Source organism: Lepidochelys olivacea (genome assembly GCF_965140295.1).
Source record: "Lepidochelys olivacea isolate rLepOli2 genome assembly, chromosome: 10".
Classification (NCBI taxonomy): Eukaryota; Metazoa; Chordata; order Testudines; family Cheloniidae; genus Lepidochelys; species Lepidochelys olivacea.
The window spans coordinates 45529342-45555279 of record NC_140420.1 but is presented as its reverse complement, the minus strand read 5'-3'; the positions used below and the strand labels follow the sequence as shown (position 1 = coordinate 45555279).

The 25938-nt window shown below is 50.8% G+C and overlaps 1 protein-coding gene across 3 annotated transcripts in view; it reads right to left on the bottom strand.

The window, feature by feature from the left end:
* The window catches only part of ZNF609 (zinc finger protein 609), a 121395-nt gene extending 95721 nt beyond the window's left edge, over positions 1 to 25674 (bottom strand). The window contains exons 1-2 of one of the 3 annotated variants that reach the window (XM_084641166.1): positions 25501 to 25674; positions 5090 to 5968 (exon numbers count right to left, since the gene is read on the bottom strand). In XM_084641166.1, the coding sequence (XP_084497292.1) occupies positions 5090 to 5836 (747 nt within the window). In that variant the 5' untranslated portion in view covers positions 5837 to 5968; positions 25501 to 25674. Of the gene's footprint in view, positions 1 to 5089; positions 5969 to 6772; positions 7300 to 11459; positions 11632 to 25500 lie in introns of those variants that run through there. The other 2 variants (XM_084641168.1, XM_084641167.1) reach the window with 2 other exon arrangements.
* Between the last annotated feature and the right edge of the window lie 264 nt (positions 25675 to 25938).

The following is a 25938-nucleotide window of genomic DNA, read 5'->3' as shown; positions in this document are numbered from 1 at the left end:
GTGAAATGCCTTGGAGAAGTTAAGTATATCACATCAACGATATACTGCAGCATTGTTACTAAGTAAATTCAGAGCTAGATGGACTGAGCAAGACCAGAGCATGGCTAACAGCCCTTAGAAATGCTCTTTTAATATAAAGATGCCTCAGGAACAAGAAGCTAAACATGAGTGCATTCCGGAGCGCTTTCTGGAATCCACAGGATATGCAACCAGCCCAGCTAGCTATAGAGTACCCACAAAGACACAGCAGCCTCCAGGACTCAGAGCAGAACAGACACAGATGAGGAGCCGCAGCCTAGTACTCGGCAGGATAGAGAACCCATTTGCTTCTTTTGTTACCAGCCTGGTTCTCCGGGGAGCGGTGGGGATCGGAGCAGAGAAGCCATTTGAACCATCCCAAACTCAAGTGCAGTTCAGAGGAATAACTAGCCCACCACACGCAGTGGAACATCAAGTCCTGCCGGTGACATACAGACGGGGAGGGGGAGTTGGCTGGAACAGGGAACCTGGAAACTCTTATTGAGAGGTATTTGACTGCTACGCTGCTTTCCTGCCACTGCTGTCAGCTAGTGAAGGAGAGCAGGGCAGGTCTCAAGGGCACCAGGAGACACCTAGAGGATGGTGAGTAGTTGAAGACTGCTGATATATAGCAGCAGAAAGGGCCAAGGCAGGAGTGGCCTTCACCTGCTGATAGGATGAGCTGAGGGACCACCAGACACAACTCCACAGCCTTCTGCACTATGCTGCTTCCTTGGAAGTGATTAGCGGTGCTTCTCTGATCTGATCATGGGAGTTAAAGCACCAGCAGTCCATGTTGCTAACAAAACCGGTACCAACGGTGGGAATTTTTAGGGGAGGAAGTCTGGAAAAGAGACTAGGATTTGGGATTCTCGCTCTTTTCCAGTCTCTGTCAGTCCCTGTCCACATTAGAGCTCATGCAATATTTTCAATCGGGTCCAGCAAGCTCAGTGGTGACCGAGCTGCATCTGCATCCACACTTGGCACCTTCTGACAAATGTACGAGACACCATGCTATGGATTTCTGGGGCAAGAGCTTATCTACAGAAACATTTCTGTGAGCAGCGCTGCTAATATCTATGCTACATCCTCCTTTAAAATGGCTACTCCTGGCAGTGTAGACAGGAACAAAGCTTTACAGCTGTGTTCAGGATCCACCTTTTCTGCCTGTGTGTATATTTTAGAAGGAAAAGCTGCCTGTATCAGAGCAGCTGCCTGCGACCGCCAGTTCAACGAACAGAAGTCCTGGTGCAGACTGAGCATGGCTCAAGAAGCCTGCTCCAAGCTAGCTTCTTAACACCACTGCAGCTAACCATCTAATGCTAATATTGCCAGCCCATTCCCAACTGCACAACTGGGAAATTCACCCAACAGAGATACGTCCCCTCCCGTGCACCCCTGCTAGCTGTTCCTGGAAGATGGGCACTCAGCTTCCCACCCCAGCCCCTGAACATGGAAGAGCCCCATGCCGGCAAGAGGGAATCGTGTGATGGCACTGCTGAGCCTCAGCCATGTGTTCAAATGGCTGACGTATTATAGGCCTTGCCTACTCCAGCTTCTCCCACACTGTAAGATTTCCCCATCCCTTCAGTACCAGTAATGTGGGAACCCTGCGGGGAGAAGGCTAGTGCAGATGCCACCTGAGCACTGACAGCATGGGGCTCACCTGTGGGGGGGGGCACATCCATCTGCAGCTCCCTAACCACAGGCCTTGAAGGGAAGGGTGATGAGCCCCCGCCCTGCACCTATACACACACCACACACAATATGGAGAGGGGTTTTCTCTAGCGCTGACTTCCCGGTCGCTGATGTTTGCCTTTTCTTCGGTTGCAGCAGCATCACATCTGGCCACTCATCCTGCTCAACAAGCTCTCAATCAAAACAAAGCCGGGGCAGCAGCCCAGAGCTCGGAGGCGCTTTTGTTTAATGCTCAATATCCCCTCCCTCTCCATCCCCCGCGCCAAGAAGGGAGCAGAAGGAAGGAGGCAGCTCCAGAGGGCTGTGCTGACAATGGCAGCAGGCAGCATCTGCCGGGGTGCGCCTCACCCTCCCATTTGGGCTCCGTGCAGACAGAACAGCGAGCTCTGCACTGGAGCAGCCGCCAGCCACGGCAGCAGGGGCAGAGAGAAAGTGGCAAGGGGCTGCCATGGATAGAGCGATGAGCAAAGGGAGGGCAGAGGGAGCAGCGCCACACAGACATCCATCATTCACTGTCCTTCCCAGCCCCCAGCCCAGCACAGGGAGCCATCCCCAGTGACTGGGGGGCAGCTCACCCGGCAAACAACCCCTCAGAGCCTGCAGGCCATTTCTCACTGTGCACAGCCATTCTGTAAACCCTCTCCCCAAGAACAACCATGTTTTTCCCAAGCTGCCCAGGCCTCCCCAGGAACTCTGGCTGTTGCCCAGGCAGAGCACACCATAACAGCACACCATACCCCAACCCTGTCTGGGCTGTGCACATTCAGGCCCCTCCTTTACAGGAGAAAAAACAAAGGTCCCACATTGATGGCTCGTGGGGACACACGGGACGCTGGGAGAGCACCCCTGGGCCCATTTGATCTTGCACAGTGTGCAATATAACATTCCCAAGCCTGCCCCTGCCATGCAGGGAGCTGCACAGGGGTCCGGCAGGAACACATACCCGTTACTGCTACACACCCTCCCCCCTCAGTCAGTTCTGCTCTCCACTCGGTCTCCACAGAGTCTGACACCGATTTGGAACAAGCCCTTTTACTGCAAAACTTTGCAGCTTTTGAGGACACCAGTTCCTGAGGCCCTGCTAATCCATTGCAGGCACGCTCCCTTCTCTCAGGAGAAGTCCCCCTCTCATGTTCTTCCCATACTGCCTGCAGCCCTCTTTTCAAGGCCTTCATTGCCCATAGGACCCCCAGCCCTAGCCTTCCCCCACAGAACATGAGCCTCACCCCTGGGACCATTGCACCTGGTCCACAAGCCATGGCACCACTCCCTGGGGCTGGCGCGTGAAGTGTGTGGTTTATATGATCTATCTGCAACATGTTCAGTTTCTTCCACTGGATGTTCAGTGCCAGCACAAGCCCAGTGGTGGTGCACAGGCTTGACCTCCACCACAGCAAGTGCTTGTGTGCGGCCATGTACAGTTTATGGGTGTACTAGAGGGTTGCAGCAGTGATGGTAATGTCCAAATTGTCTAGTGCAGACAAGCATCTAGAGCCAGGTCTTGGAATGGTCTTATGCCTCCAAGGAGCTGTATCAGCTCATCCTGCACTCTGCAGCAGAGATCTTGCATCCGATGAAGTGAGCTGTAGCTCACGAAAGCTTATGCTCAAATAAATTGGTTAGTCTCTAAGGTGCCACAAGTACTCCTTTTCTTTTTGCGAATACAGACTAACACGGCTGTTACCCTGAAACCTGCAAGGACAAGGCCACTCGTGAGCTAAACTACTTGCACATGGCAGCCAAAGGAAGCAGCTTTCCCACTGGTGTCACAGCTATATAAGATTATACGAGCAGGACCAAGATAGCAGGATCATGGAGCTGCGCAGGAAGAAAGCCCGCCATTTTCCACAGCCCCGCTTTGTGGCCGGATTAGCTCCAGAGCCAGACGTGTTTGTTGCCAGGAGCAGTAACAGAATCTTAGCACCCAAGGCTGATCTGAAAGAGGAGGGGGTAGTTTGTGAGCAATACCCACTCACCCCCAGCACAGCCGTGCCAGCTCACCCATGACAATCCCTACAAGCTGCCAAAGGGATAGGACAATATGAAATAGCATTTAACATGGAAAACTGCCCACAGCCACAGACATATTGATGCCCACACGCTGACAATGACAACAGGTACCACTAGGCCAATGTACAAACTGCAGGCCTGGGTAGAGGGAGAACAAGGCCCCATCACCCCACCCGGCATTGCAGGGACAGGAGCAGGACAGCTCCAGCTTCTCTGCCACACCCTGGGAAAGATTCTATACTTATTAACTCTTATATATGGACATTGTCTCCCTTGCTACAACTGATGTAATTATAGAGAAATCAATTTATACATCAGCTGCTGGGACCAGCTCAACACAGGGTGAGCCTGCACAGAGCGAGCCTGCACAGAGCACCCCCAGCCAATCGGGCAGCTTAGAGAGCCAGTCCGTTTGCCCTGCTCAGCTGGGAGCTACAGGAAGAATGGAGAGCGCAGGGCCTGACACCCAAACACCGCAAGCCAAAGCCACCACAAGCTGGCATACCTTGTTACCAATTAACCAAGCTCATCCGGGGGAGGATCAGAGCAGCACAGCACCCACGTGGTACCATCAGCAGCAGAGCTCACTTAGCTCCAGACCTCAACTGCAGCCATTTTCAGAGAACAGCTCTCCAGGATCACAGGCTCTGGTGCGTTCAGGTATGCAGTTCGTGGCTGTTGAGGATTGCTGTGGAGCTAGGAGCTCAAGCCACCTTCAGCCCTGCCCACAAAGGGGGAAGCAAAGAGTTGTATCCCCTTCTCATTGACAAAACACAAACTACGTCCCCTGGCTTCCTCAGCTTGCCGCAAAGTACACCAAACCTTGACTGTCAGGAACAATCCTACACAGGACCAGTGGATGGTAAGATGCTCTTCCCTCATCTCAAACACTCATGACTCAAAGCTGTGGACTGGGGATCTGGAGAGGCCCATCTCCCAGAGGCTAAGGAAGGACAGTTCTTTACTGTACAGTCCATCTTAAAGAGGCCAGAACTGGGTTCCACCCCTGGCCCAGGGAGCCATTTCATGGCCCAACGCATCTTGCTGGAAAGCAGCTTGCCCAAGATACAGCCTACGTTTTGCTGTTCTCAGGTCCATCCCGTTACAACTCACCAGAACCTAGTGCAGCACACACAGCAAGTCCTATTCATTCTAGAGGCCACTGGAAGCAACTGCCTCCATCTCCTGCTGCTGAAGGGGAGTAGTCCCACTGCAGCCTACTCCTGGCAAAGCATTAGGGGCAGAACGTGTACAGAGCACCGCTCCACTGAAATGGGGAGCAGACATGGGGCTGCATACACCGCCTACTCTCCACAGCAGTGTCCCTCCACCCCTCCTGACTAGCAACTCGCCTGCCTCTTACCTTCTCTGCTTTGACCTTTTTTGGCTGCCGGCACTCACTTTCCCCATCCTCCATCTCCGATTTAACTCCCAAAGGATTGAGCGCAGCTCCCGTGTCGATAGCTATACTCCCGAGCTGCTCGGCTGCAGCAGGTTCTGGTCCTTGGCCTGCATCGTACTGTCCCACCCTCACAGCCAGGGCGAGAGGCTGGAGCACGCTGGGCTCCTTCTCTGATGGAGCCCCCACACCCTCACTCCTTTCCTTCTTGCTCTTGGATGAGCTGCCCTCCTTCTCCTTTTTGGAGCTAGCCACGCTGCGAGATGCCTTGGCCGACTTCTCAGTGCCCTTTGGGATGACAGCAGCCACCAGGCCACCCGAACTGGCGCCATCCCCAGAACGTCCCTGAACCTCCTTCTTGCCGCTGGCCCCATCGCCAGGAGTGAACAGAGAGGTTCCTTGGGCCGGCTTGCCACTGTCCTTGCCACTCTTGCTCCTCTTGGATTTGGACTTGCCCTCCTTGCCCTGAGGGCCCGGCACCGGAGTCACAAACTTGATGTTATCAGGCAGTGTGGCCACGGCGTTGGGCGCCGGCAGCCCCACCTCTTTGGAGCCTGACATTTCCAGTTTCTGCTGGTCCTTCTCCAAGTCAGCGTCCAGGTCAATGATGAGGTTCCCTACTCCAATGTCCCACTCATCCCCACTGTCGTACGTCTCAACAGGGTTTGCGTCCACTCCTTTCCCTCCGGAAGCTCCGCTGCTCAAGGACATCTTAGAGTTCACAGCCCACCTCAAAGTTCTAGGCTCTTCCCTGCCTCCACGCCTTCTGGATCCCAGGCAGCAGCTGCAGCTATGTCCTCAGGCCTCCAGTGGTCAGGGTCTGTCCAGGTGACGGCATCATCGCTGAAAGGGAGAGCAAGAACAGGTGTTACACGGAGCAGCACGGGGAAGCCTGTTTGAGTGATCTTCCTAGAACAGGCATATGCACCTTCACCACTACAGGGGCCCAACAGGTACCTGTGCACCACCACAGACACATGGATCCTGAACTCCCCGCAACCTCTCTCTCTCTCTCTCTCTCTCTCTCACACACACACACACACAACCACAGACACACTGAGCCTGAACTCTACACACACACACACAGGCTGTCTCTCACTCACACACACCACCACAGAGCCTGAACCCACACACACGCTGTCTCTCTCTTTCTCACTCACACACACCCCACCACCACCAGTCAGGCAAAGTCTGAACCCCCCACCCTCTCTCTCTCACACACACGCACGCGCAGTCTCACACAACACATTGCCCCACCACAGATACAGGAAGCCTGAATTTCCTCCCCCCGCACACACACACACACACGCTGTCACTCACTCACACACACACACACACACAAACCAGACACAGGGAGCTGAACTCGCCCTCACACACGCTATCTCTCTCTTACACACACACACACAAAATGACAGAAGCAGGGGCCTGTGCTCTATTAGCAGCCCATGGGAGCCCATAGGCACAGCTGCCCACCCCTACCTTGTTTCACCCCCAAAGGAACACTCACACAAACATACACAATTTTAGACACTGAAGTTGACCGGAGCCCACTGCCTGGGTGGGGAACAATCTGCAACACCCCATCCCTCTAGCCCCCACCACAGACAGACACTGCCTGGGAAAAGTGACCTGCTACATGAAACTCACCAGCCTGCCCTCTGGCTGACACAGCCCCATCACGCCATCCTGCTGGCCCCTTGCAGGGTCCAACGCGGGGCTCTTCGGAAGAGGCCCTAGCACCCTGGCTGTCCCCGTGGCAGCCGCTATCTGGCACCGCTCCCTCAATCGATACAGGCTCCGGCAGATCACAGCTCTCAGCTTCAACAAGACATTACTCTCTCGCTCCCTGCTTGCCACTTCCCTCTGAATTACTGAGCACTCCCTGCACGCAGGGAGGCAGACCCTTCCCCCCTGTTCCCACCAGGGGTAGGGTTTAGGGGCCTTGATCGGAGCAGTGCGCCCCACACACACTGTGCAGCATGAGACCAGAGTCACCTACCAGGGAAGTTTAGTGCCCTGATGGGAATCTGACATCTAGCCTCAGAATGAGCACAGTGTTAAAGCCAGGTGAGAGCCATCGGGATCAGCCAGAGGGCAAACAGCAGGGACTAGCTTTCTGTCCCCAGAGCTCACCTCCAATCTCCAGTGACAGATCACAACCTGTCGGCTCACTTTAGAGCTCCCACACTTGAAAGCCACCACACAATACCCAGCACAACTGACTGATGAGGAGAGACCCAAGGCCGGAAGGGGAGTGGGGGCTTCCAGGTCAGGACTGAAGGGCATTGGCAGAACTGCAGCAGAGGTAGGGGGAGCTCAGGGCTGGAATAGCAGTGGGATTGCAGGTCAGGACTGAGGGGCATGGGAAGCGCTGCATAGGAGCCCAGGGCTGAAATCAGGTCTGAGGGGTGCTGGCAGCACGGCATGCAGGAAGCTGTCACTGTACATGCCCACGCTCTGCTGCCCCCCAGTCAGACCTAGCATTCTCTCTCTCATCCCTAGAACTCCCTAAAGCCAGGGCAGACACTCAGACCTCTGTACTGCACATTTCCCTGGAAGCAATTGTGTAGCATGGGGAGAAGAAGCCCCAGAGTCACTCATGGAAAGTAGCTAGTGGCAATTGCATTACCAGACATAATTAACACATGAAACAGCATTCTTCCCAGCAGCCAGGCTCTCAGCCCCAACAAACCCCTCTCCAGGCTCTCCTGAGAAACCCTTGGCCGCCCCTCTCAATGCGGCTGCTCTCAAGTGCCATTGTCCTCCTCCTGCTGCTGAGCACACGGCCCACAGATTCACAGTATTATTTCTGAGCAACACTCCAAAAGCAGGTGACTTAAAAAAATACATTCTCTTTTAAACCCTAGCAGGCAGGAGCCTGGAAAGTGGCTTCGTGGTGCGTTTTCAGAGACACAAACACTGTAAAAATGCCAAGGATTCTTTCATTAGACGGGCTGCAGCAGCCAGACCATTTTCCATCTGCTCCCCACAGCATCCCTGGCTCTGTACACCTAATAATCCACTCTCTGACAGGTCATTACAGAGATTTTTAACCCCAGGAGCCAGGGGCTAACACACGAGCTGGAAATGAAAAGCACTGACCTCTTATTTCAATGGCAGAGAAAGTGCAGAATCAGGAGAACGCTGCATGCAGCATTGGAGTCACTAACAGCTTTCAAAAGCCGCCATGTGTGTTCCTCCCTCCCTCTTCCCTTGCCCCAGCGCCCCCACCCCCTCCGGTAATCCACTTCCCAGCTTGGAGCGTGCACAACAGTCAGCATCCTCAGCTCTAATCCACCAGCTGCTCAGGTCTACCTGCCTCTCTAGAGCCACTTTCCGGGTCCATCCCTGCCAGATAGTGCCATTTGTGCTTTGTTCCTCCAGCTGAGATCACAAACAGGCTGCTCCCTGCACAGATCAGCTTGGGGGAGGGACGGAAATGTGCAATGATCAATTCACCTCACTCCCCGCAGCCTCCCTCCAAAACAAGGAGAACCTCTTCACATCCAAAACAGCACAAAACCTCCCTGCCAGCCCCCAGCCCCAGCTCCTGGCTGCTACAGGCGCCACGTGCAGAGAATCGCCTTTGTACTGCCACCCCTTGGCAATTTCTTTGTCCAGATGCACAAGGCCAATCATGAGTTTGACTGCCCAAGCTCTTAGGCCACAAAGGCCCCTCGTGGGGGTGGGATCAGCCCAAGGACTGGGGGCACGGTATCCCACAAGGGCACTTCAGAGATAACAAATATAGTAACAGACCTTTGCCCAAAAGCCTCCATTCCTCCCACATGCAGACCGCACATGCAGAGCAAGGTTTTGCTGGGTAACAATGGCTATGGGACACTATTGGTGAAATACAGACCAGCCTCCCCAACAGCGTGCCCAAAATTTACCCTACACCAATGGCCTCTTAAACAGTTTGTCTGGACTCCAAGGGATTGCACCTGATTCACGTCCAACAGACCACATAGTAGCTGTCCCCCCCTCCTTTTGATACTAAGGTGCAGCCTGTAAAAACTACTAGTCCCAGCACGCAACACTCCATGTTGATGCGAGGGTAAGGCCATGTAACCAAGAGAGAGCATTGCATGCTGGGACCTACAGTTCACATGGCCATGTTACAATAAGGACAAAGCATACACAATTCCATAGCTTGCGCTTTGCTCTTGGCCACTATGATGGGATCAGAGAGCTTCCTGCCTGATTCATTTCTATGCCCTCTCAACTGTATTTTTAAAGGAAAAACAGATGAGATGGAACAGGGCTTTGGCCTAGACCCGAGCAAAGAGGCCCAGCATCCGTAAACAGTCCTCGAACTCCCACCCCACCAAACAGAAAAGGGGTCCTGGAAGTCCACTAAGTCCCCAGAGAAAGCAGCCAGAGGGATGAGAAAAGGTTTGGAAAGTAAGAGATATGGAGAAAAAGTTTGGAAAGTAAGAGCCTGTAGAGGAGATGCAAAAGGAGACAGGGGGTTAGAGTGCGCCATGGACAGGACAAGCAGGGACAGGCTGAAACTGCAGCAGGGAATATCGTGGAGGCAAAGTAGGAAAAGCAAAGCAACTCCAAGTGCTATCCAGGCAAGGGCCCCGCTGAAAGGGAGATAGAGACACCTCCCTCACTCGAGAAAATCTCCCCCAGCAGCCATCAGCAGGGATGTTTTAGAGCCACTGCGGGTAGGGGGGTGGGGCCAGCAACTAGACAACCTACTTCCACCCCAGGGGAGCAATTCAGCCTCAGATCCCTTTATGCTATCCTGCACCACCATCTCTTACGTACACAGAATGACTTGACAGCTAAACTAAAGCAGCCCTCTCCATCTCAGCACGATCATTCAGTCCTAATCCCCCCCCCCAATTTCTACCCTTCAGGTTCCAACTTAACCTTAGCCATCAGATGGTAAGTGATTTGGTCCCACTCCAACAGAGCAACCCACAGATGAAGAGCTGCCAGCTCAGCGATGTGGCTTCCCAGCCTAAGAAGAGTATCACAGATTCAGCGCAGAGCTGGAATGAACACACATGCAGCCCCCAAAGGGTCAGGCGCTCAGTGAGACTCACAGCAGCCAAGCAACTAGGAGCCATGGGAGATTTTTCTATGGCAGCCTGCAAAAGCGGATGAGCTGGTGCCCAGCAGGGGCAGGTCTGCCCACATGAAAATGCTCTTTTTCAAGCTACACTACTCAACTCACACTGTGCCCTCTGCCTCACCCATGCAACCCAAGGGACGCCGTGAGATTGTACTAGTGTAACTGAAGGCAGGACTTCTCCCCCAGCACAGAGAAAGAAGAGAAAACCCCTGTAAACAAGACAAAGCAGAGAATTTCACGGGGCGCTGATCATGTCCACCCCTCACACTGTGCTGGCTGATAACTAAACCAGAGGATATAGGGAATTTCCAGCACACACATCAGGAGACACTAACACAGCCTGGCCCTGTGGACACCTTTACAGACATAGAGAATGCATCCTGTGCAGACTACAGATCCTGGCTACAACACAGGCTCTGAGGCAGAGCAAGCAGTGCATGCTGGGACCTATACTCATCACAGGCTGCACCTCCATACTCAGGAAGACTCTCATTATACTTGATTCACTGATGCCCATTATGCACAGCTCTCTGGTTCCTGGCAAGTTTCCCCCTCAGGGTACCCATCAGAAACTCTGCCTCCTCTGGGAGAAGGATAAGAGACATAAGGAAATCACAGAACCACAGAAAGCAGAGAAGAGGCTTATGCAGTTACATCTAGTCTTCCCCTCACCTCCTCCCATTGCAGGCTTGATCCCTACACAACAGAAAAGGCATGCGGTCACCTGTGAGGCTGGAAACCTGCCAACAAGGCATTTTAAGAGAGGGCCTGAAGCAGAGGTTCTTCAGGGAGACAGTTATCCAACGGGGGAATGCTGCACACACACAGTACCAGACATAAATAATTCAGCTCCATTTGGTGCTGGAACCTCCACAATCCACATCTATGCACTGGGAAGGAGCCAATGCATTAGAGACAAACCGGAAAGTTCACTTTCTGAGCTAACAGCCACTGGCAAACACACCTAGAGAAAGCTATTCAAACAGATAGAGAGCATTTCAAACACATCAGCGCCAGACGGAGACCTAGGAAACCACATTAGCCAGGGCTCTTTGTGCTGGAACACACCCCAGCGGATCCTCTGCAAATCCAAGGAGCCTGCATTCCTTCTGAGCTGTTGTAGTGGAGCAAGAGGCAGAAAAGCCTAAACAGGGAATGATTTAACGCCCAAGGGTGACAAAAACCAGGAGCAAGCTATTCCGCTGGCAGCAAGTCAGTCAGCCCACACATAAAGAGACTGTCTCCTACCCATGTGCTCGAATCTGCAGCGCTCCGGGATTAGCCTCTGGTGGCTTCCAGACATGACTGACTGCAATTTTCACCCTGATTAACTTTCAGGAATGCCTGCAACAAGGAACAGTAAAGACGACGGGAAATCTCTTGTGCGAGGTGTTTCCTCTGGCCAGACGGCTGCCACTCTACAGCAGACCAAAGTGGAGGAGGGTTTCAAATAACTGCTCGCCCTCACTGGGCCCAGTCCAAGACAGCAAACACACCCATCTGCTCCAGAGCAGCCCCCAGTGATAGGAGTGGGAGGCAATCCCAGCACTGGTTGGAGGGAGGAGTGGAATCAGAAGAGCAAAATCTCAGTCAGAACGAAGTAGGAACTGCTGCTCGCTGCACGGAACAACTACCCACCCCATCCAGCCCCACGGGTGCCCAGTTTTCCAAGCGGGACAATGCAGAAATGTGAGAGGATGCTGTACTGCAGGCCCTTTCTCCCGCCATCTAGTGCTGGCAGCCAGCCTACAGCTTTCCCCATATGCTGCCTCCACACAAGATCCTTTTTTGTTTCCTTTTACGACTAAAGAAACTCAAGAGGGGACTCGCCTTCCTTTCCAGAGCTGCAGTGCTAGCTCTCTGCTCTCGACTCCTAATGCTACCTCTGTAATCCCCCAGCCTGGCTTGTTTGGGTTGGATTTTTTTTTTTTAAGTAACTCCCATGTCGTTTTTGTAGATTTTTTTTATGATGTTCTTTTCTCCCTGCCCCCTCTCTCCAGCGATGAAAAAAATGTTGAACAAGAGCCAGCTGGCACGCACAAGAGGAGACTGAGAAATCTGCACAAAGGAGCTTCCTCACTCACTTGCTGCTTTCAGATCAAGAACAGTGCAGGGGAGGGAGTTCTGCTCTCCCCCACACATCAGTCTGGCTGGTGCAGACAAAGGAGATTTACCATGACACCCCTGCGAGCTGCCACCCAACTAGCGTAGGTTTCCTGTATCACATTCACACAGTGGGTGTTCAAGATGTTCCAAAACACGCTGAAGTCCAGGTTTCAAAACACGCTGTTAACTCTGGAATTAAGCACGATTTGAAGGGGAAGCTAACAGGTCACTTGCTTTTTCTCATGATGCAGAAGACCAGGGGCCACCAAAGTCTGCCCAACCAAGGGCCACACTGGCAACCTGCCAGGAGCAAGAAGGCTGAACCCACTTTGAATAAAATGGAGCCACCCTTCTCTTTTAATATGGAGGTTCACCTGCATGAAAACTACAGCTCCCAGCATGCAATGCAGCCGGATCCTTTGGCAAGAAGTACAACAATGCATGCTAGGACCTGTCTTTTCCATAGGCTGCACCTTTGTATTAGAAGAGGAATCTGACCTTGGATGGCATTTGGATCATAGGCCATTCTTGGATCTGCTTTGTAACACTGGGAGATCCTGAAATGAAAGGCACTACAGAAGTGCAGAATATGGCATTACTGTCTCTCTCCACCTCTGGTTATAAGCAGGCCTTTAACAAGGAGCAGCAGATAACTGGAAGCAATTGGAGGTGTGGGGGGAGATAAAGACTAGCACAGTCATTCTGAGAAGACCTTGTCTACATGTGGATCACTAGGCTGCTTTGGGGAGGAAACCACAGCCAAGTCCACACTGATGTCAGCTGGAAGTTTTAACTTACAGCTCCCCTGAACATCAACTAGTGTTTTACATACACAAACAAAAAAATTAATGCAACTTTCAGCTGAGAAATTCAGCATTAAATCAGAAAATACAGAGTTAAGGTTAAAAACTCAACCCTGAGTCTGCCTCCCAGGCTTATAAAACTTTGAAATACAGCCTTTCCTGACAGCCCATGTTCAATTACATCCATACAAAGAGGAATTTCCTACTAAACACCAAATACAGTAACATACAGTCTATACATCCTTCAGACCTGGCCTGATTTCAGAACCAGTCCGGTCTAAGCTTCAGAAAAAACTTAGTCAGATTATTTTAAAACTCTATGCTTGTTTTTATTACTTTACTTAACGCCAATGTCAAATAGACATTGGGGAGAGAGACTTTCTTGCTTAAAGATTGCAACATACATCCCCGCCCCCCTCATCCCTTCAGTTAAGGTCCAAGAACTCCCAATATATAACCCCCAAGAAATCCTCCAGCAAAACAAAGGAAGACCAGTGTTGACATTGCTGATATTTCTGAGGTAAGAACTAAAGCAGGAGTTAAAAACCCACACATATACCCTACCCCTTCAGGCCTTCTTTATTTATTAGGAAGTAGCAAAAACTGGCACAAAAACTTTTCTTTTAACCCTCAGCAGGTCACTCCATGTTGCCTTTAACCTGAGTTCATGGCAAAGAATTTCCTTTTTTTAACAAACAAACAAAAAGTTGGTACTGGAATTTACAGCTCTTTAGATTTGCAATTATTTGGCTTTGATTTCACCTAAGCCCGGGAATTTTTGACCAAAGCATCCTGCGTACGGAACAAAATACACTTCTCAAGCCTTACCTGGCAATCTGTGTGGTAGAAGACCAGAGTTTTGAATCTCACATGTATTTAACACCTAGCTAAACTTCTTTTAACTACTTGGCACTAACTAATTTTATTCTCCAGCAGAATTTATGCTAATATTGACACAACTGAGCAAGAATCATCCTCATACATGATATTTAGATTTAATCAATTTTACAGCAGATGTTCCAATTAATCAGGCATCAAATATTGAATTAATTATATTATATACTTTATATCTATACAGTACCACCTCAGTAGCCTGGAGGATGGAGGATGAGAGCCAAACAGTATAAAGAACAACAACACTGGGGCAAACATCTGCTCTTAATAAAAGCATCATAAGCTCCAATATCCACAAAGAGGGGCATCCATTTAAAATATCATGTCTGAAAAGTGTTAGTCTTTAAGGTGCCATCGGACTCCTCGCTGTTTAAATGCAACACAGATTACCTGTAGGAGAACAAAGGGTTGAGCCAACCTGGCTAGATTTGACGCTATGGCTCCAAAGAAGTGGAAGGAGAATATTTCAAACCCTGCATTCAGAAGGCCACTATGCTACATCCTCCAGGAGAGCCTAAAAACTCCATCTCTACTCTCGTGAACATTTCATTTTCTTTCTAAATCAGTTTTTAGCTGAAAGAAGTGCTCCTTCCAAATACTGCCCCCTCTCACCTCTTCCCAAGATTCCCTGCTCCCCTTGTAGTTCTAGTGAAGGCAGCAAAGCAAGGAGGGATGTGCCCATTTGCAGAGATGGCTAAGGACATCTCTCTAGTACTGTCCATTTCCAAAATGCTGTTCAAACTCTAACTGCTTACTGCCCGCAGACCGCCCCGCACTGGTAAACACCATCATGAGTTTACAGCTAGGAAGACATGCAGGCACAGACGTTAAGTGACATGCCCTCTGTCACATTGCAAGCCAGTGTCAAAACCAGAACAGAAGTCTCTCGGCTGCTGGGGCCATGCCTAACCCAGAGTGCCTCCAAAGCAACCCCGAACTACATGCAGCTCACTGGCCCTAGTGTCAGGGGAGACACAAGAGACGGTCAACCCCTCACCTTGTGCAATGCAGGGTGGGATTTGGGGGAACCTCATGCTGGATGCTGCTGCAACACTGACCCTCTCCACTAACGCTGGCTCACTAGTACCCATGGCAAGACAACTGGTCCTTTCCTGTTGCGATGTGACCTGTGCTTCCCGTGTGCAGACACCCCAAGCTACCAAACAAGACACCTAGTGTCAGCTTAGCATTAAACAAGAGGGCCAACGGTATGCCTGCAACCAAAGTCAGCAGGTACTGTATTAATGGCTCCCTTTCGCAGTGGGAGAGCCACACAGGCTAACTAGCAGTGTGAGCTAGAGGTGGATCCGGCAGACCTAGTACACAGGAGAGCTGTGATCTAACCCCATTCTGACAGTCACTAGCCTGTCACCCTGGAAAAGTCACTTCCCTTCTCAGGCCTCGGTTTTCCTGCCTGTCAAACGGAGATGCGTGATAGCTCTCAACCTCAGGGCATGGCTACACTGGAAACTTCAAAGTGCTGTTGCAGCAGCGCTTTGAGGTGCGAGTGTAGTCACGCATGAGTGCTGGGAGAGCTCTCTCAGAGCTCCTGGTAATCCACCTCCACGAGGGGATTAGCTCCCAGCGCTCGGAGCCTGTTTACACTCGCTCTTTAAAGCGCTCTGACTTGCTGCGCTCAGGGGGAGTCATTTTTCACACCCCTGAGCTAGCAAGTTAGGGTGCTATAAAATGTAAGTGTAACCAAACCCCCAGAGGGAGCTGTGAGGATTACTGAGGCCAGTCAGGAGCAAGTGATCATAGACTGCAGGTGACCATACCTCTAGACAACATGGCCTCTGGCAGGGCACTGCCTCCTCATCTGGGAGAAATTATACACTGGCCCCAATGTCCTGCAGTGGATTTTGCCAGACTTTTAAAGTCCCTGCCAGTTTATCATGGTAAAGCACTTTAAGAGCAGCCTTGAGGTTCAAAGCCCCAAAGCTGCAATTAAGCTAAAACACAAACTTCCTCTGCCCCCTCGCCCAACCCCCTGCAATGCCTCTAGGCCTTAGCTCAGACAAAGAAACCTCACAGAGAAGCCCAATGACAATGGGTGAAGAGGTTTTCAGGGTGGAGGACTACTGAGCCAGTTTCCTTCCCACAGGGCTTGGTTCTTAAATCCAACACTCAACCCATGCTATGAACTTTTACCATGGCTGTACTTTAAATATTGTGTCTGCACACCTGATGGCTAACACCTTGTGAGCCATCATGGCAACCCTAGCAAGAGGCCTAGGCTTGTATATGGACATCTAGCTGTAACTCTGTTTTTCCATGTAGACCAGTGTCCTCTTGCCATGCCTGTCCTCTGTACCTCATTTGGCTGGTCTTCCTTTATAACTATGAGAACCAAGAAAATGCCCCCAAGTGCCCTGCCCACATGCTGCCCTGCGTGCCCGCCTTCTGAGCGCTCTATCCCCACACAAGCACAATGGGGCAGCCCAGAGGTTCTCAACCTTTTTCTCTCTGAGCTCCCCCAACCCCAACATGCTATAAAAATTCCATGGTTCACCTGGGCCACAACAACTGGTTTTCTGCACATCCAGTAGATTAAAAGCCAGGCTCAGTGCTAGGGGTAGCAAACAGGGCAACTGCCCGGGACCCATGCTACCGGGGGTTCCGCAAAGCTAAGTTGCTCAGGTTTTGGTTTTGGCTTTGGCTTTCCGCCTTGGGCGGCAGGGCTCGGGCTTCAGCTTTCTACCCTGGGCCCCAGCGAGATTAAAGAGGCTAGGACTTTTCAGCTTGGAAAAGAGGAGACTAAGGGGGGATATGATAGAGGTTTCTAAAATCATGAGTGGTGTGGAGAAAGTGAATAAGGAAAAGTTATTTACTTGTTCCCATATATAAGAACTAGGGGCCACCAAATGAAATTAATGGGCAGCAGGTTTAAACAAATAAAAGGAAGTTCTTCACTCAGCGCACAGTCAATCTGTGGAACTCCTTGCCAGAGGAAGTTGTGAAGGCTAGGACTATAACAGGGTTTAAAAGAGAACTGGATAAATTCATGGAGGTTAAGTCCATTAATGGCTATTAGCCAGGATGGGTAAGAAATGGTGTCCCTAGCCTCTGTTTGTCAGAGGGTGGAGATGGATGGCAGGACAGAGATCACTTGATCATTACCCGTTAGGTTCACTCCCTCTGGAGAACCTGGCCATTGGCCACCGTCAGTAGACAGGATACTGGGCTGGATGGACCTTTGGTCTGACCCAGTATGGCCGTTCTTATGTTCTTAACGCCAGCTCTGCTCTCTGATTTATTTTGGCAGACTCCTTGAAAGCTGCTCGCAGCAAGGGGGCCCCAGACTCCTGGTTGAGAACCACTGGGATAGCCCCCGGGGTACTTTATGTGCGTGCCCTCCAGGCACTCTATCCTCTGCTCAACCACAATGAGATGGATAGCTGCCCAGGTTTTCCCAACACATACTGATACAAGCAGAGTTAGATAGTGTGGTAGGTGCAGACACACAGATACAGCAGTGATGGCACAAAAGCTGCTGTGTGAACACAAACTAGACAATGTTAACTTGTAACCTGTTACGGTGACTGACTCTATACTAGAAAAGTTAGTACCCATATTACAGGAACTGCCAGCAATAGTGCAGATGCACTAATGTAAACAGGGTTTAGGCATCGTACTACGGTGTCATGAAAACCTGCTCGCTAAGCTGTCTGTAACATATTTTTAGCTCAAATGCCTTCTACATGGTTACAAAGCCACTGTTAAGAGCTGCATTATGGACTCAGCCTGAACGACACCTAAGAAACAAGCCCCAAATTTGGGCAAGCTCACTCAACTGGGACCGGGCAGTTGTGTATCAGTGAAGTTTTTGGTAAGCACATATGGGACAAGACTCACTTTTCATTCTCTCTCACACAGACAAAATGTCTGTTAGAAAAACTGAATTGGTGTAAATGCATTGATTTAAAATCAATCTAGTTGCACTGTTTGAAAGAGTCACAAGTCAATGAGAAAGGGAAGTGTGATAAATGGGATCAGAGGTGATCCCCAGAATCCCAAGCAAGTGGATGGGGGAAACAAAAGCTCCAGAGAGATAATAAAAGACCACATGAAGCCAGTGGGCACAAGTGACAGTGCTGAAGCTGGCAATGTTCTGGGAGAAAGAGCTCTCAGTTTTTCCCTGCTCATCTAATGACATCAAGACATCTGGACAAACAAATGCCATAATTTAAGGATTCACATACTTTACAGTTCAACTTTGCCCTGGCTGGTATTGGAGCAGGAAGGGGACGAACTGGGTGTAACCGAATGTTCCCACCTTTGATTTATGGGATTCTTCAGGCAAATAGCAAGATTACCATGAAAAACAGCCTTGGCAAGATCTAGGGCTTGCTTCAAGCTGGCTGTGCTCTGAGATTCCAGTTCAGCTCCTGCTGCCTGAGGGAGAGAAGGGGGAAGGAAGACAAAAGGGGTGGGGGAGATGGATCTGGGCAGTGATTATAATAGCTGCAGTAATTAGAGTGTTTCCAAGTGGCTACTGGAGTTGTTCCCCAAGCAGATGACTCCAAAGGGGTTGGGGGAAGGGAGGGCCCAGGATAAAGCAAGCATGCCTCAGTGAGCACCACATTCAGGGAGAAAGCAGCTTGGGGTCAGCACGGGCACTTGCTCTACCGCACTGACTGGCGGGAAGGGAAACATGACAGGGGAAGTTTATTTCTAACTTCAAAAACTCATCACCAAATTCAGGGAGAATAACTGGACTGATCAAAATGAGTCATGTGACTGGCAAAGTAATGGCTTCCAGCCACGAATCTGCTTTGATCCCAACATCAGGGAGTCAAGTAGCACAGGCCAAGTACAGTGCAGCACAAAAAGCCCCAGACTCCCTTGGGAGTGACCTCTCCACGGCCCTGATGGCCTACCCCTCACAATAGGTCACAGGATTGCCTGTCTGCCTGTCTTGCTCCCAGGCCTTTCAATCTAGCAGATAGGCAGAATTCTAGGCCTCCTTAGGGAGACCACAAATGCGCAGCACTGGCAGCCTCAAATGCTTTAGCAGAAGAGGAAAACGTCTCCGATTCCAAAAATGAAGGGGCTGCCACTTCATCTTCTAATGCCCTTAATTCCCCTCATTCAATAACCAATTAGTGCACCTTGGCTAAAGCTAGCAAGGGCTTTATCTGCAGGAGTAGAATGTATATTACCTGCACTCATGATCTCTCTTGTTGTCAAGCATCAGCCCAGGAGCAGTTTGGGAGAGGCCAATCAGACTGCAAGGCGAGGTCTACAGACAGGGAGGAACAAATCCTAGTCCAGGGAATACTAGACGACAAAACCCCTTCAGCGATTTTTTTTAGGGAGGGATAATAAATAGGTGTATTTTATAGATTAATAAAGCACATTTGAAAAGCCATGATATACATCAGAACCTGGCTAATTCACACTAATGACCCATTAAAAGTTACACAATTTTGTGAATTAGCAAGTACGTAAAGGAATACAATAAAAAGCAAGGATAATGCATCGAAATGTACTTTGCTCATTTATTTTGTTAGCTGTAGTTCCACTTTAATTACTCGTGGTGATACTACAAATGCTAGGAAAGGTTCTATGTTAGGTTTTGCAAAAATAATGAAATCTTGCTAACAAGAAATTTCACTACAGTATTTGTTACTAAATCTTTGTGGAGAAACCAACAATTCTTGTTCAGATTAGCAAAATTCTACTCTACAGCAGTATTCACAGTAGCACTATGTAATGCCCCATTTTCATTCATTTGAAAGTTTGCAAAGGACTGTTCTTGTGAGACTAAAACTGCCTATTCTTTTCGTCTCATCAGAGAAATAAGATTCTGAGATAGTTTTGCATAAAATCCTTCCATGCTCCTAAATTACCCAAGCAGGAAAATATCTCATTTTTAAAAACAAAAAAGATAAACACATTACACACACTCATGCTACACAGGTGGTCAGTTTTCAATAAGAACCACATCGCTGTATGCGCACAAAGACAAAATAACTAAATTACAAAGTTAGAGGTGACAAAAGCACTGTATAAAATGTATTAAAGTTTCCAGCCACTTAACAGCACAGATGTATTGTCCCAGATAGAAGTAATGTACACCACTGGTTGTACTTAAAATCTGATGTTGCAAAATCATCCACATCTCTGCCGTGCTGTAGGCAGGGAAGGCACAAAGAGTCCTTTGCGGTTTTTTCCCCCAAATAAAAAAAAGAAATAAAATGCAAAAAACTTAGCAATTTAAAACACAAAAGTCAAGATTCTCAGGCATGAACCTTGACTCATCCACAAATACTATTTTCAAGTATTGCTTAGACCTGGGTGCAGAACATAATACACAGTATATGCATGCAGCTAAGTTAACTTTGCTTTTGGCAACTGAACTTCCTGGCTCCTTTGTGTTCAGATCTGAAACCTTAACGCTGCTTTAGCTTTTTGCAATGTGTACTCCTTTCTGGACATGCAAGCAGCATGATACTTAGATATCTACATTAAATGTGCATAAACATATCAGTAAAACAGGAAGGCCATACATTACAACAGTGGCCTGGTGGTAAAGGAACAAGAGTGGGAGTCAGGGCTCCTGATCCTACATGCATCTGTGGGAATAAGAGGAGAGCAGCAGAGGGGAACTTGGCTGCATTTGTAGTAACAAGCTCTTAGGGGCACTAAATATGGGAGTGGAGGAATGGATCAAAGGTTAGGAAAACATCAGTCCGTAACTTCCAGTGAATCCCCAAAGAGATGCCTGAAATCTCCCCTTGACCTGGGAGTTCCCATGTAATCTACAAATTTATAAAGGAAACACTGATCAGCCAAACTAGGGACAACAGCCACACAAAGATTTTCTGTGTAAGGATTTCAGCCGAATACCCTCCACTGCAGCCAAGCATTCACCTTGCTCAGCCCCAGGCCTCCGGCACCACCGCTCTGCAGGTCAGCCAAAGCGGGTGCGTCTGTGTGTACAAGCAACTGCTCCCAGCAAAACCCTCACCAGCAGGCCTCACCTCCCTTTGTCACTGAACAGGCATGTGGTCTGCGCAGTGTAAACATGTGCCCATAATTTTCTCTGGGCAGGGCTGTTTCTAATGCCAGATAATCCAACCACAATGAGGACAGGGGCATAAAAGCCTTAAAGGAAGCAACTGTGCACACACTCCATGTGTTGCATCCCAGAAACAGTGCACCTGGAACCATAAATACCATCTTATTTACATAACACTCAGTAGCAGAGGGACAAAGAGACTTAATACAGTGTATTTAATATTCCTATTACACTAGTGCCCAGAGACGCCAATCAGCATCAGAGACCCATTGTGCTAGGCACTGTGCAAACACACAATGAGACATAGTCCCTGCCCTAAAGAATTTACAGAAATCCTGGCTCAAGTCTGCCAAAGTGCAAGGTCAAAAGAGACATAAATTGGCTCTGCTCTGTCTGGTTCCCTGATTAACATTTGCTCAGAAGCACAGTGGGCAACCCAAAGCACCTGGTGTGTCACAGTTACACACAACAACTGAACCCAAAACACACAACTACAGCCCTCATATCACCCCAGGAGACCTGTCTCCGCTCTACACGTAGGGACAGAATGCCATTCTTAGCGGTCACACCTGTATCACTCACCAATGAGTAACACAACGTACAGCTCCACACCAGCCCAACAACAGAGCTCAGTTATTGCAGGGTTGCCCATAAGTAAGTACTTCCTTAGTGGTAGGTTTTCAGGAGGGAGGGGTATTAAAAGGGAAAAGAGCACTGCAGCATACAGAGAATTTGGTCAAAAGCACCTTGGACACTGAAAGCATATTCTTGGGCAAAACTGGACCAAATTAAATTTCATCTATCTCAACAGAGTAACATTAAAATTTCCAGTGTACTGGTTGGACAGCATACTCCGATATGTTGCTATCACCCCTCACCCAGAAGAGAGATGCGCATAGAGAGAATAAATCAGATTCTTAATGAACACTGCCCTTACCTCTCAAAGTTCATTTATTGCATTCACTTTGTTAGGCTAGATTACTGGCTGTTTATACTTCACTACTAGGTGTTTCTGCCTAGTCTTTCATAAAAAAAACATATTTTTAGGTAGATTAATGATTGAAGAGCAATAAATACATCAAAGACAGAGTGGGTTTCTCCCCGGAGCCAGGAAGTATAGGAAAATGAGTACATCACACACACATCCAATATTCAGGCTGAGAAGCCTGAGGGGACCTGCTATCTGGTGATCCCATGAGAGGAGTGGTCCCTTTTGCTATATTCACAACTGCTGCTGCCCTTGTCTGGGACATTAATCCACACTGCAGCACAGGCCCCATCTCGCGACACCGCCTGCAAAGAGCAGTGTTTATTTCCTAAATGAATGGAAGAGCAATACGAAGGTGCACATGTGTAAGATAGACATATCTATGCGTGCTCATATATATAGCATGTAAGACTGAATAAAGAGCAGTTCAAATAACAGTCACATAAAGATGTGTATCCAAGATGCAAACAAACAACAGAAAGTATCCAGCTTGGGATATTCCCGATGTGGCCTGGCTAAACTCCAGTCCAGGTCATTACAGCCTGCCTGCTGATTTCCTCTGGTGGTTTTTAACTGATGCAGCATTCTTGTCCTAAACTGTTGGAAAGCAATGTTGTGCAATCCTAAACAGCTGTTTTCCACCCCAGAGGTGGCAGTATTTCAAGGGTGTACATGGGTCACTTCCCACATCTTATACCCAACCACAGAGATTTTGGGAGGCAAATGAATGTCTGAGGATGGAAGAGGGGAGAAAATGGTGAAGCATTACTTTTACAAAAATGCTCTCATTCCGAAGCAGGTAACATTTTGCTTTTAAATCACACTACAAGAAAGCTAATCAATAAATAAGTGGACTGGATTTTTCAAGTACTGTGAGCAAACAAAGAGCTAGAACCATTCAGCATAACCCTGTGCCAGAGTCACTGTACAGAGCATAGAAACAGGTTTACATAAATTCATCCAGATGGGCAAGACTATGGAAGGGAATCTCCTGTTCCCCACAGTGCTCTATTCCCATTGCAGGGCTGGCCACACAACAGCCAGCTGTGCAGAGCAGATGATTCAGCACAGACACTGTCATCCTTACTCTTCGGGGGGCGGAGAGGAAGCATGCCCATGAGATGTTCATTGTCCCTTACAAAAAAATGGTGTACAATCTCTCAACCCGTGGCAATGGCCTGCCTGGTACAGGGACAAAATGGCCTCCTGGGAGACTCCCCAGAAGGAGCAGAGCCAACTCTCAAACACAAGACTTGAACCCGTGACCTTCCCTGTGTATACAATGGGCAGGCAAGAGAGCCTGGATTTATCTCAGGAGCAACAGTTCTCACCCCTCTGCCTCAGTCAGATAAAATCAGACCAATTACTGTGGGCACCCAGCACAGCCAGTTTGTTCCTCACCACAGCCCAAACTGGTGTCACCCAGAGACATGTGCCATTTCTCCTGCAGTCGAGGAATGAAAATAACCCCCACTTGGGAGCCGGCCCCAGAGCAGCCAAGATAAACCCTGCATGGGTTACATTCCAGTCCCAACTCTTCCTCTAACCAGGAACCATGCTCCCTTTGAAAAAGAGACCAGACAACTGAAGTCAAACAGATTCACCCTCTCAGTCCAATTCTAGGCACCTACCACTCACAGCATTCCCCTGCCCACTTCCAGATGGAGGCCATGCAGGGTAAGCTGATCCTGTGGCCCAGCATGCTCTTGGAGAGGGCTTCCGAACAACATCACCAGGGCTCCAAGGATAGTTACTTGCACTTCTCTGAACAGCCTAGCAGTGATAGCAGAGGATCAAGGAACGCGATCAAACGTGCCTTTAATTAAGGATAGTTAAGGTGATCTGAAGTGCCTTGCCTAAGATCGTGACCCATAGATGCCACTGCCTCTGGCGCCCATGAAAGACAGTGTTCGGAGAGGTTTCAGAGTAGCAGCCGTGTTAGTCTGTATCCGCAAAAAGAAAAGGAGGACTTGTGACACCTTAGAGACTAACACATTTATTTGAGCATAAGCTTTCATGAGCTACAGCTCACTTTATCAGATGCATTCAGTGGAAAATACAGTGGGGAGATTTATGGAAAGATTTCTTCCCACATTGACTGTTTGCATTTCAGTGAAGAGTCTCTTGGAGGATTTAATTCTCTGTGATCTGTGCTGAGAAAATCCCCCAGGAGGGCTTTGTCCTTTTACCCTCTATGAGCCCAACACTGGGGACCTGAAACTGCTGTGGGCTGCTGCCTGTCTCTTTCTCACACACCCCTACAACACACACACACACACACACACACACACACGGGTCAGATGTTCTTCCTCCTCGTCAGGCACAAGCCCAAGGGGAGAGAAGGAAATCAGTCATCAGAAAGCACAGTGATCGAACCCACATTGCAAATAAAGGAAATGTAGAAAGCCGCGGTGCCAGCACAATGCCCGGAGACTAGGAAGGAGCCTGCCGGGAGACAGGTTGGCATAGGGCACCACAAACCTCCCCAAGGGACACTTCACTTGTTTCCCCAAGTTCTTAATTCCTGTCAGCGTGAGGAGAGGGGTGAAGAACATGGGTGAGGAAGGGAACACTAACCCCGCTGCGGCCTGACTGCTGTGATTTGAGATCACTCTCCCAACCAACCTGCCACTCGTGTCTGCCCTCATCCCTTCCCGGTTCCCCTAAGCCACCTGCTCCAGCCTCCTCTCCAGCCCAAGCGACCACATGCCTAACACTTGGTGCTGAACATCCCATGCCCCATATCCAGCCAGGACACGGCACCCAGCCTCTAGCTAAAGATCTGTCCTTGTGCCTCCTCCCCGTCTGCCCTGGTCCTGCCCCACATCACCCACCTCTGTGACCCCTCAGACCCTAGCACCCCATTACATCCGCAGCACAGCGCACCCCTGTGATCCCGCAGGCCCCGCTGCCCCCAGCCCAGCCACCAAGACCACACTGAGACCTGCAAGCAACAACAGACACAAGGGGAGAGAGGTCCTAAGCCTCCCCTCCGCCCCCCCGCCGACTCACCGGGGGGGAGGGGGTCACGCTCCGGGCCCCCCCTCCCCCCGCCGACTCACCGGGGGGGAGGGGGTCACGCTCCGGGCCCCCCCTCCCCCCGCCGACTCACCGGGGGGGAGGGGGTCACGCTCCGGGCCCCCCCTCCCCCCGCCGACTCACCGGGGGGGAGGGGGTCACGCTCCGGGCCCCCGCTCCCCCCGCCGACTCACCGGGGGGGAGGGGGTCACGCTCCGGGCCCCCCCTCCCCCCGCCGACTCACCGGGGGGGAGGGGGTCACGCTCCGGGCCCCCCCTCCTCCCGCCGACTCACCGGGGGGGAGGGGGTCACGCTCCGGGCCCCCCCTCCTCCCGCCGACTCACCGGGGGGGAGGGGGTCACGCTCCGGGCCCCCCCGCCGACTCACCGGGGGGGAGGGGGTCACGCTCCGGGAGCCCCTCCCCCCGCCAGGCCCCGCGGCCGATCCCGGACTCACCCGGCTCCGGTCCCGTCCCGGGCGCTCCCCTAAGTCTCCTCCATGGAGCCGCCGGGCTCCCAGCGCCGCCGGCTACGGGCCCGGGGCCGCCGCCATCCCGCCGCGCCGCGCTCAGTGCAGGCCGCTCCGCGCCTCCGGCCGGGGGCTCTCAGCGGCCGCCGCGCTCCGGGCTCGGCTCAGCGCGCACGGGGCGGGGGACCCGGAGCGCGGAGCCCGGATCCGGAGCCGCCGTGACTCACTGAGCCGGGCGGAGCGAAAACCCGGCGCGCGGGGTCCCCGCGCAGACAGACCGCCCTCGGGCGCCGGCGGGGAGCACGGAGGCAGAGGAGGACGAGGAGCCCCAGAGGGGCAAACCCGGAACACTGACCCAGACTGGGATCCGCCCCAGAGATCGGGATCCCACAGGACAGGGGAGAGGGAAACCCAGAGCACACGGAG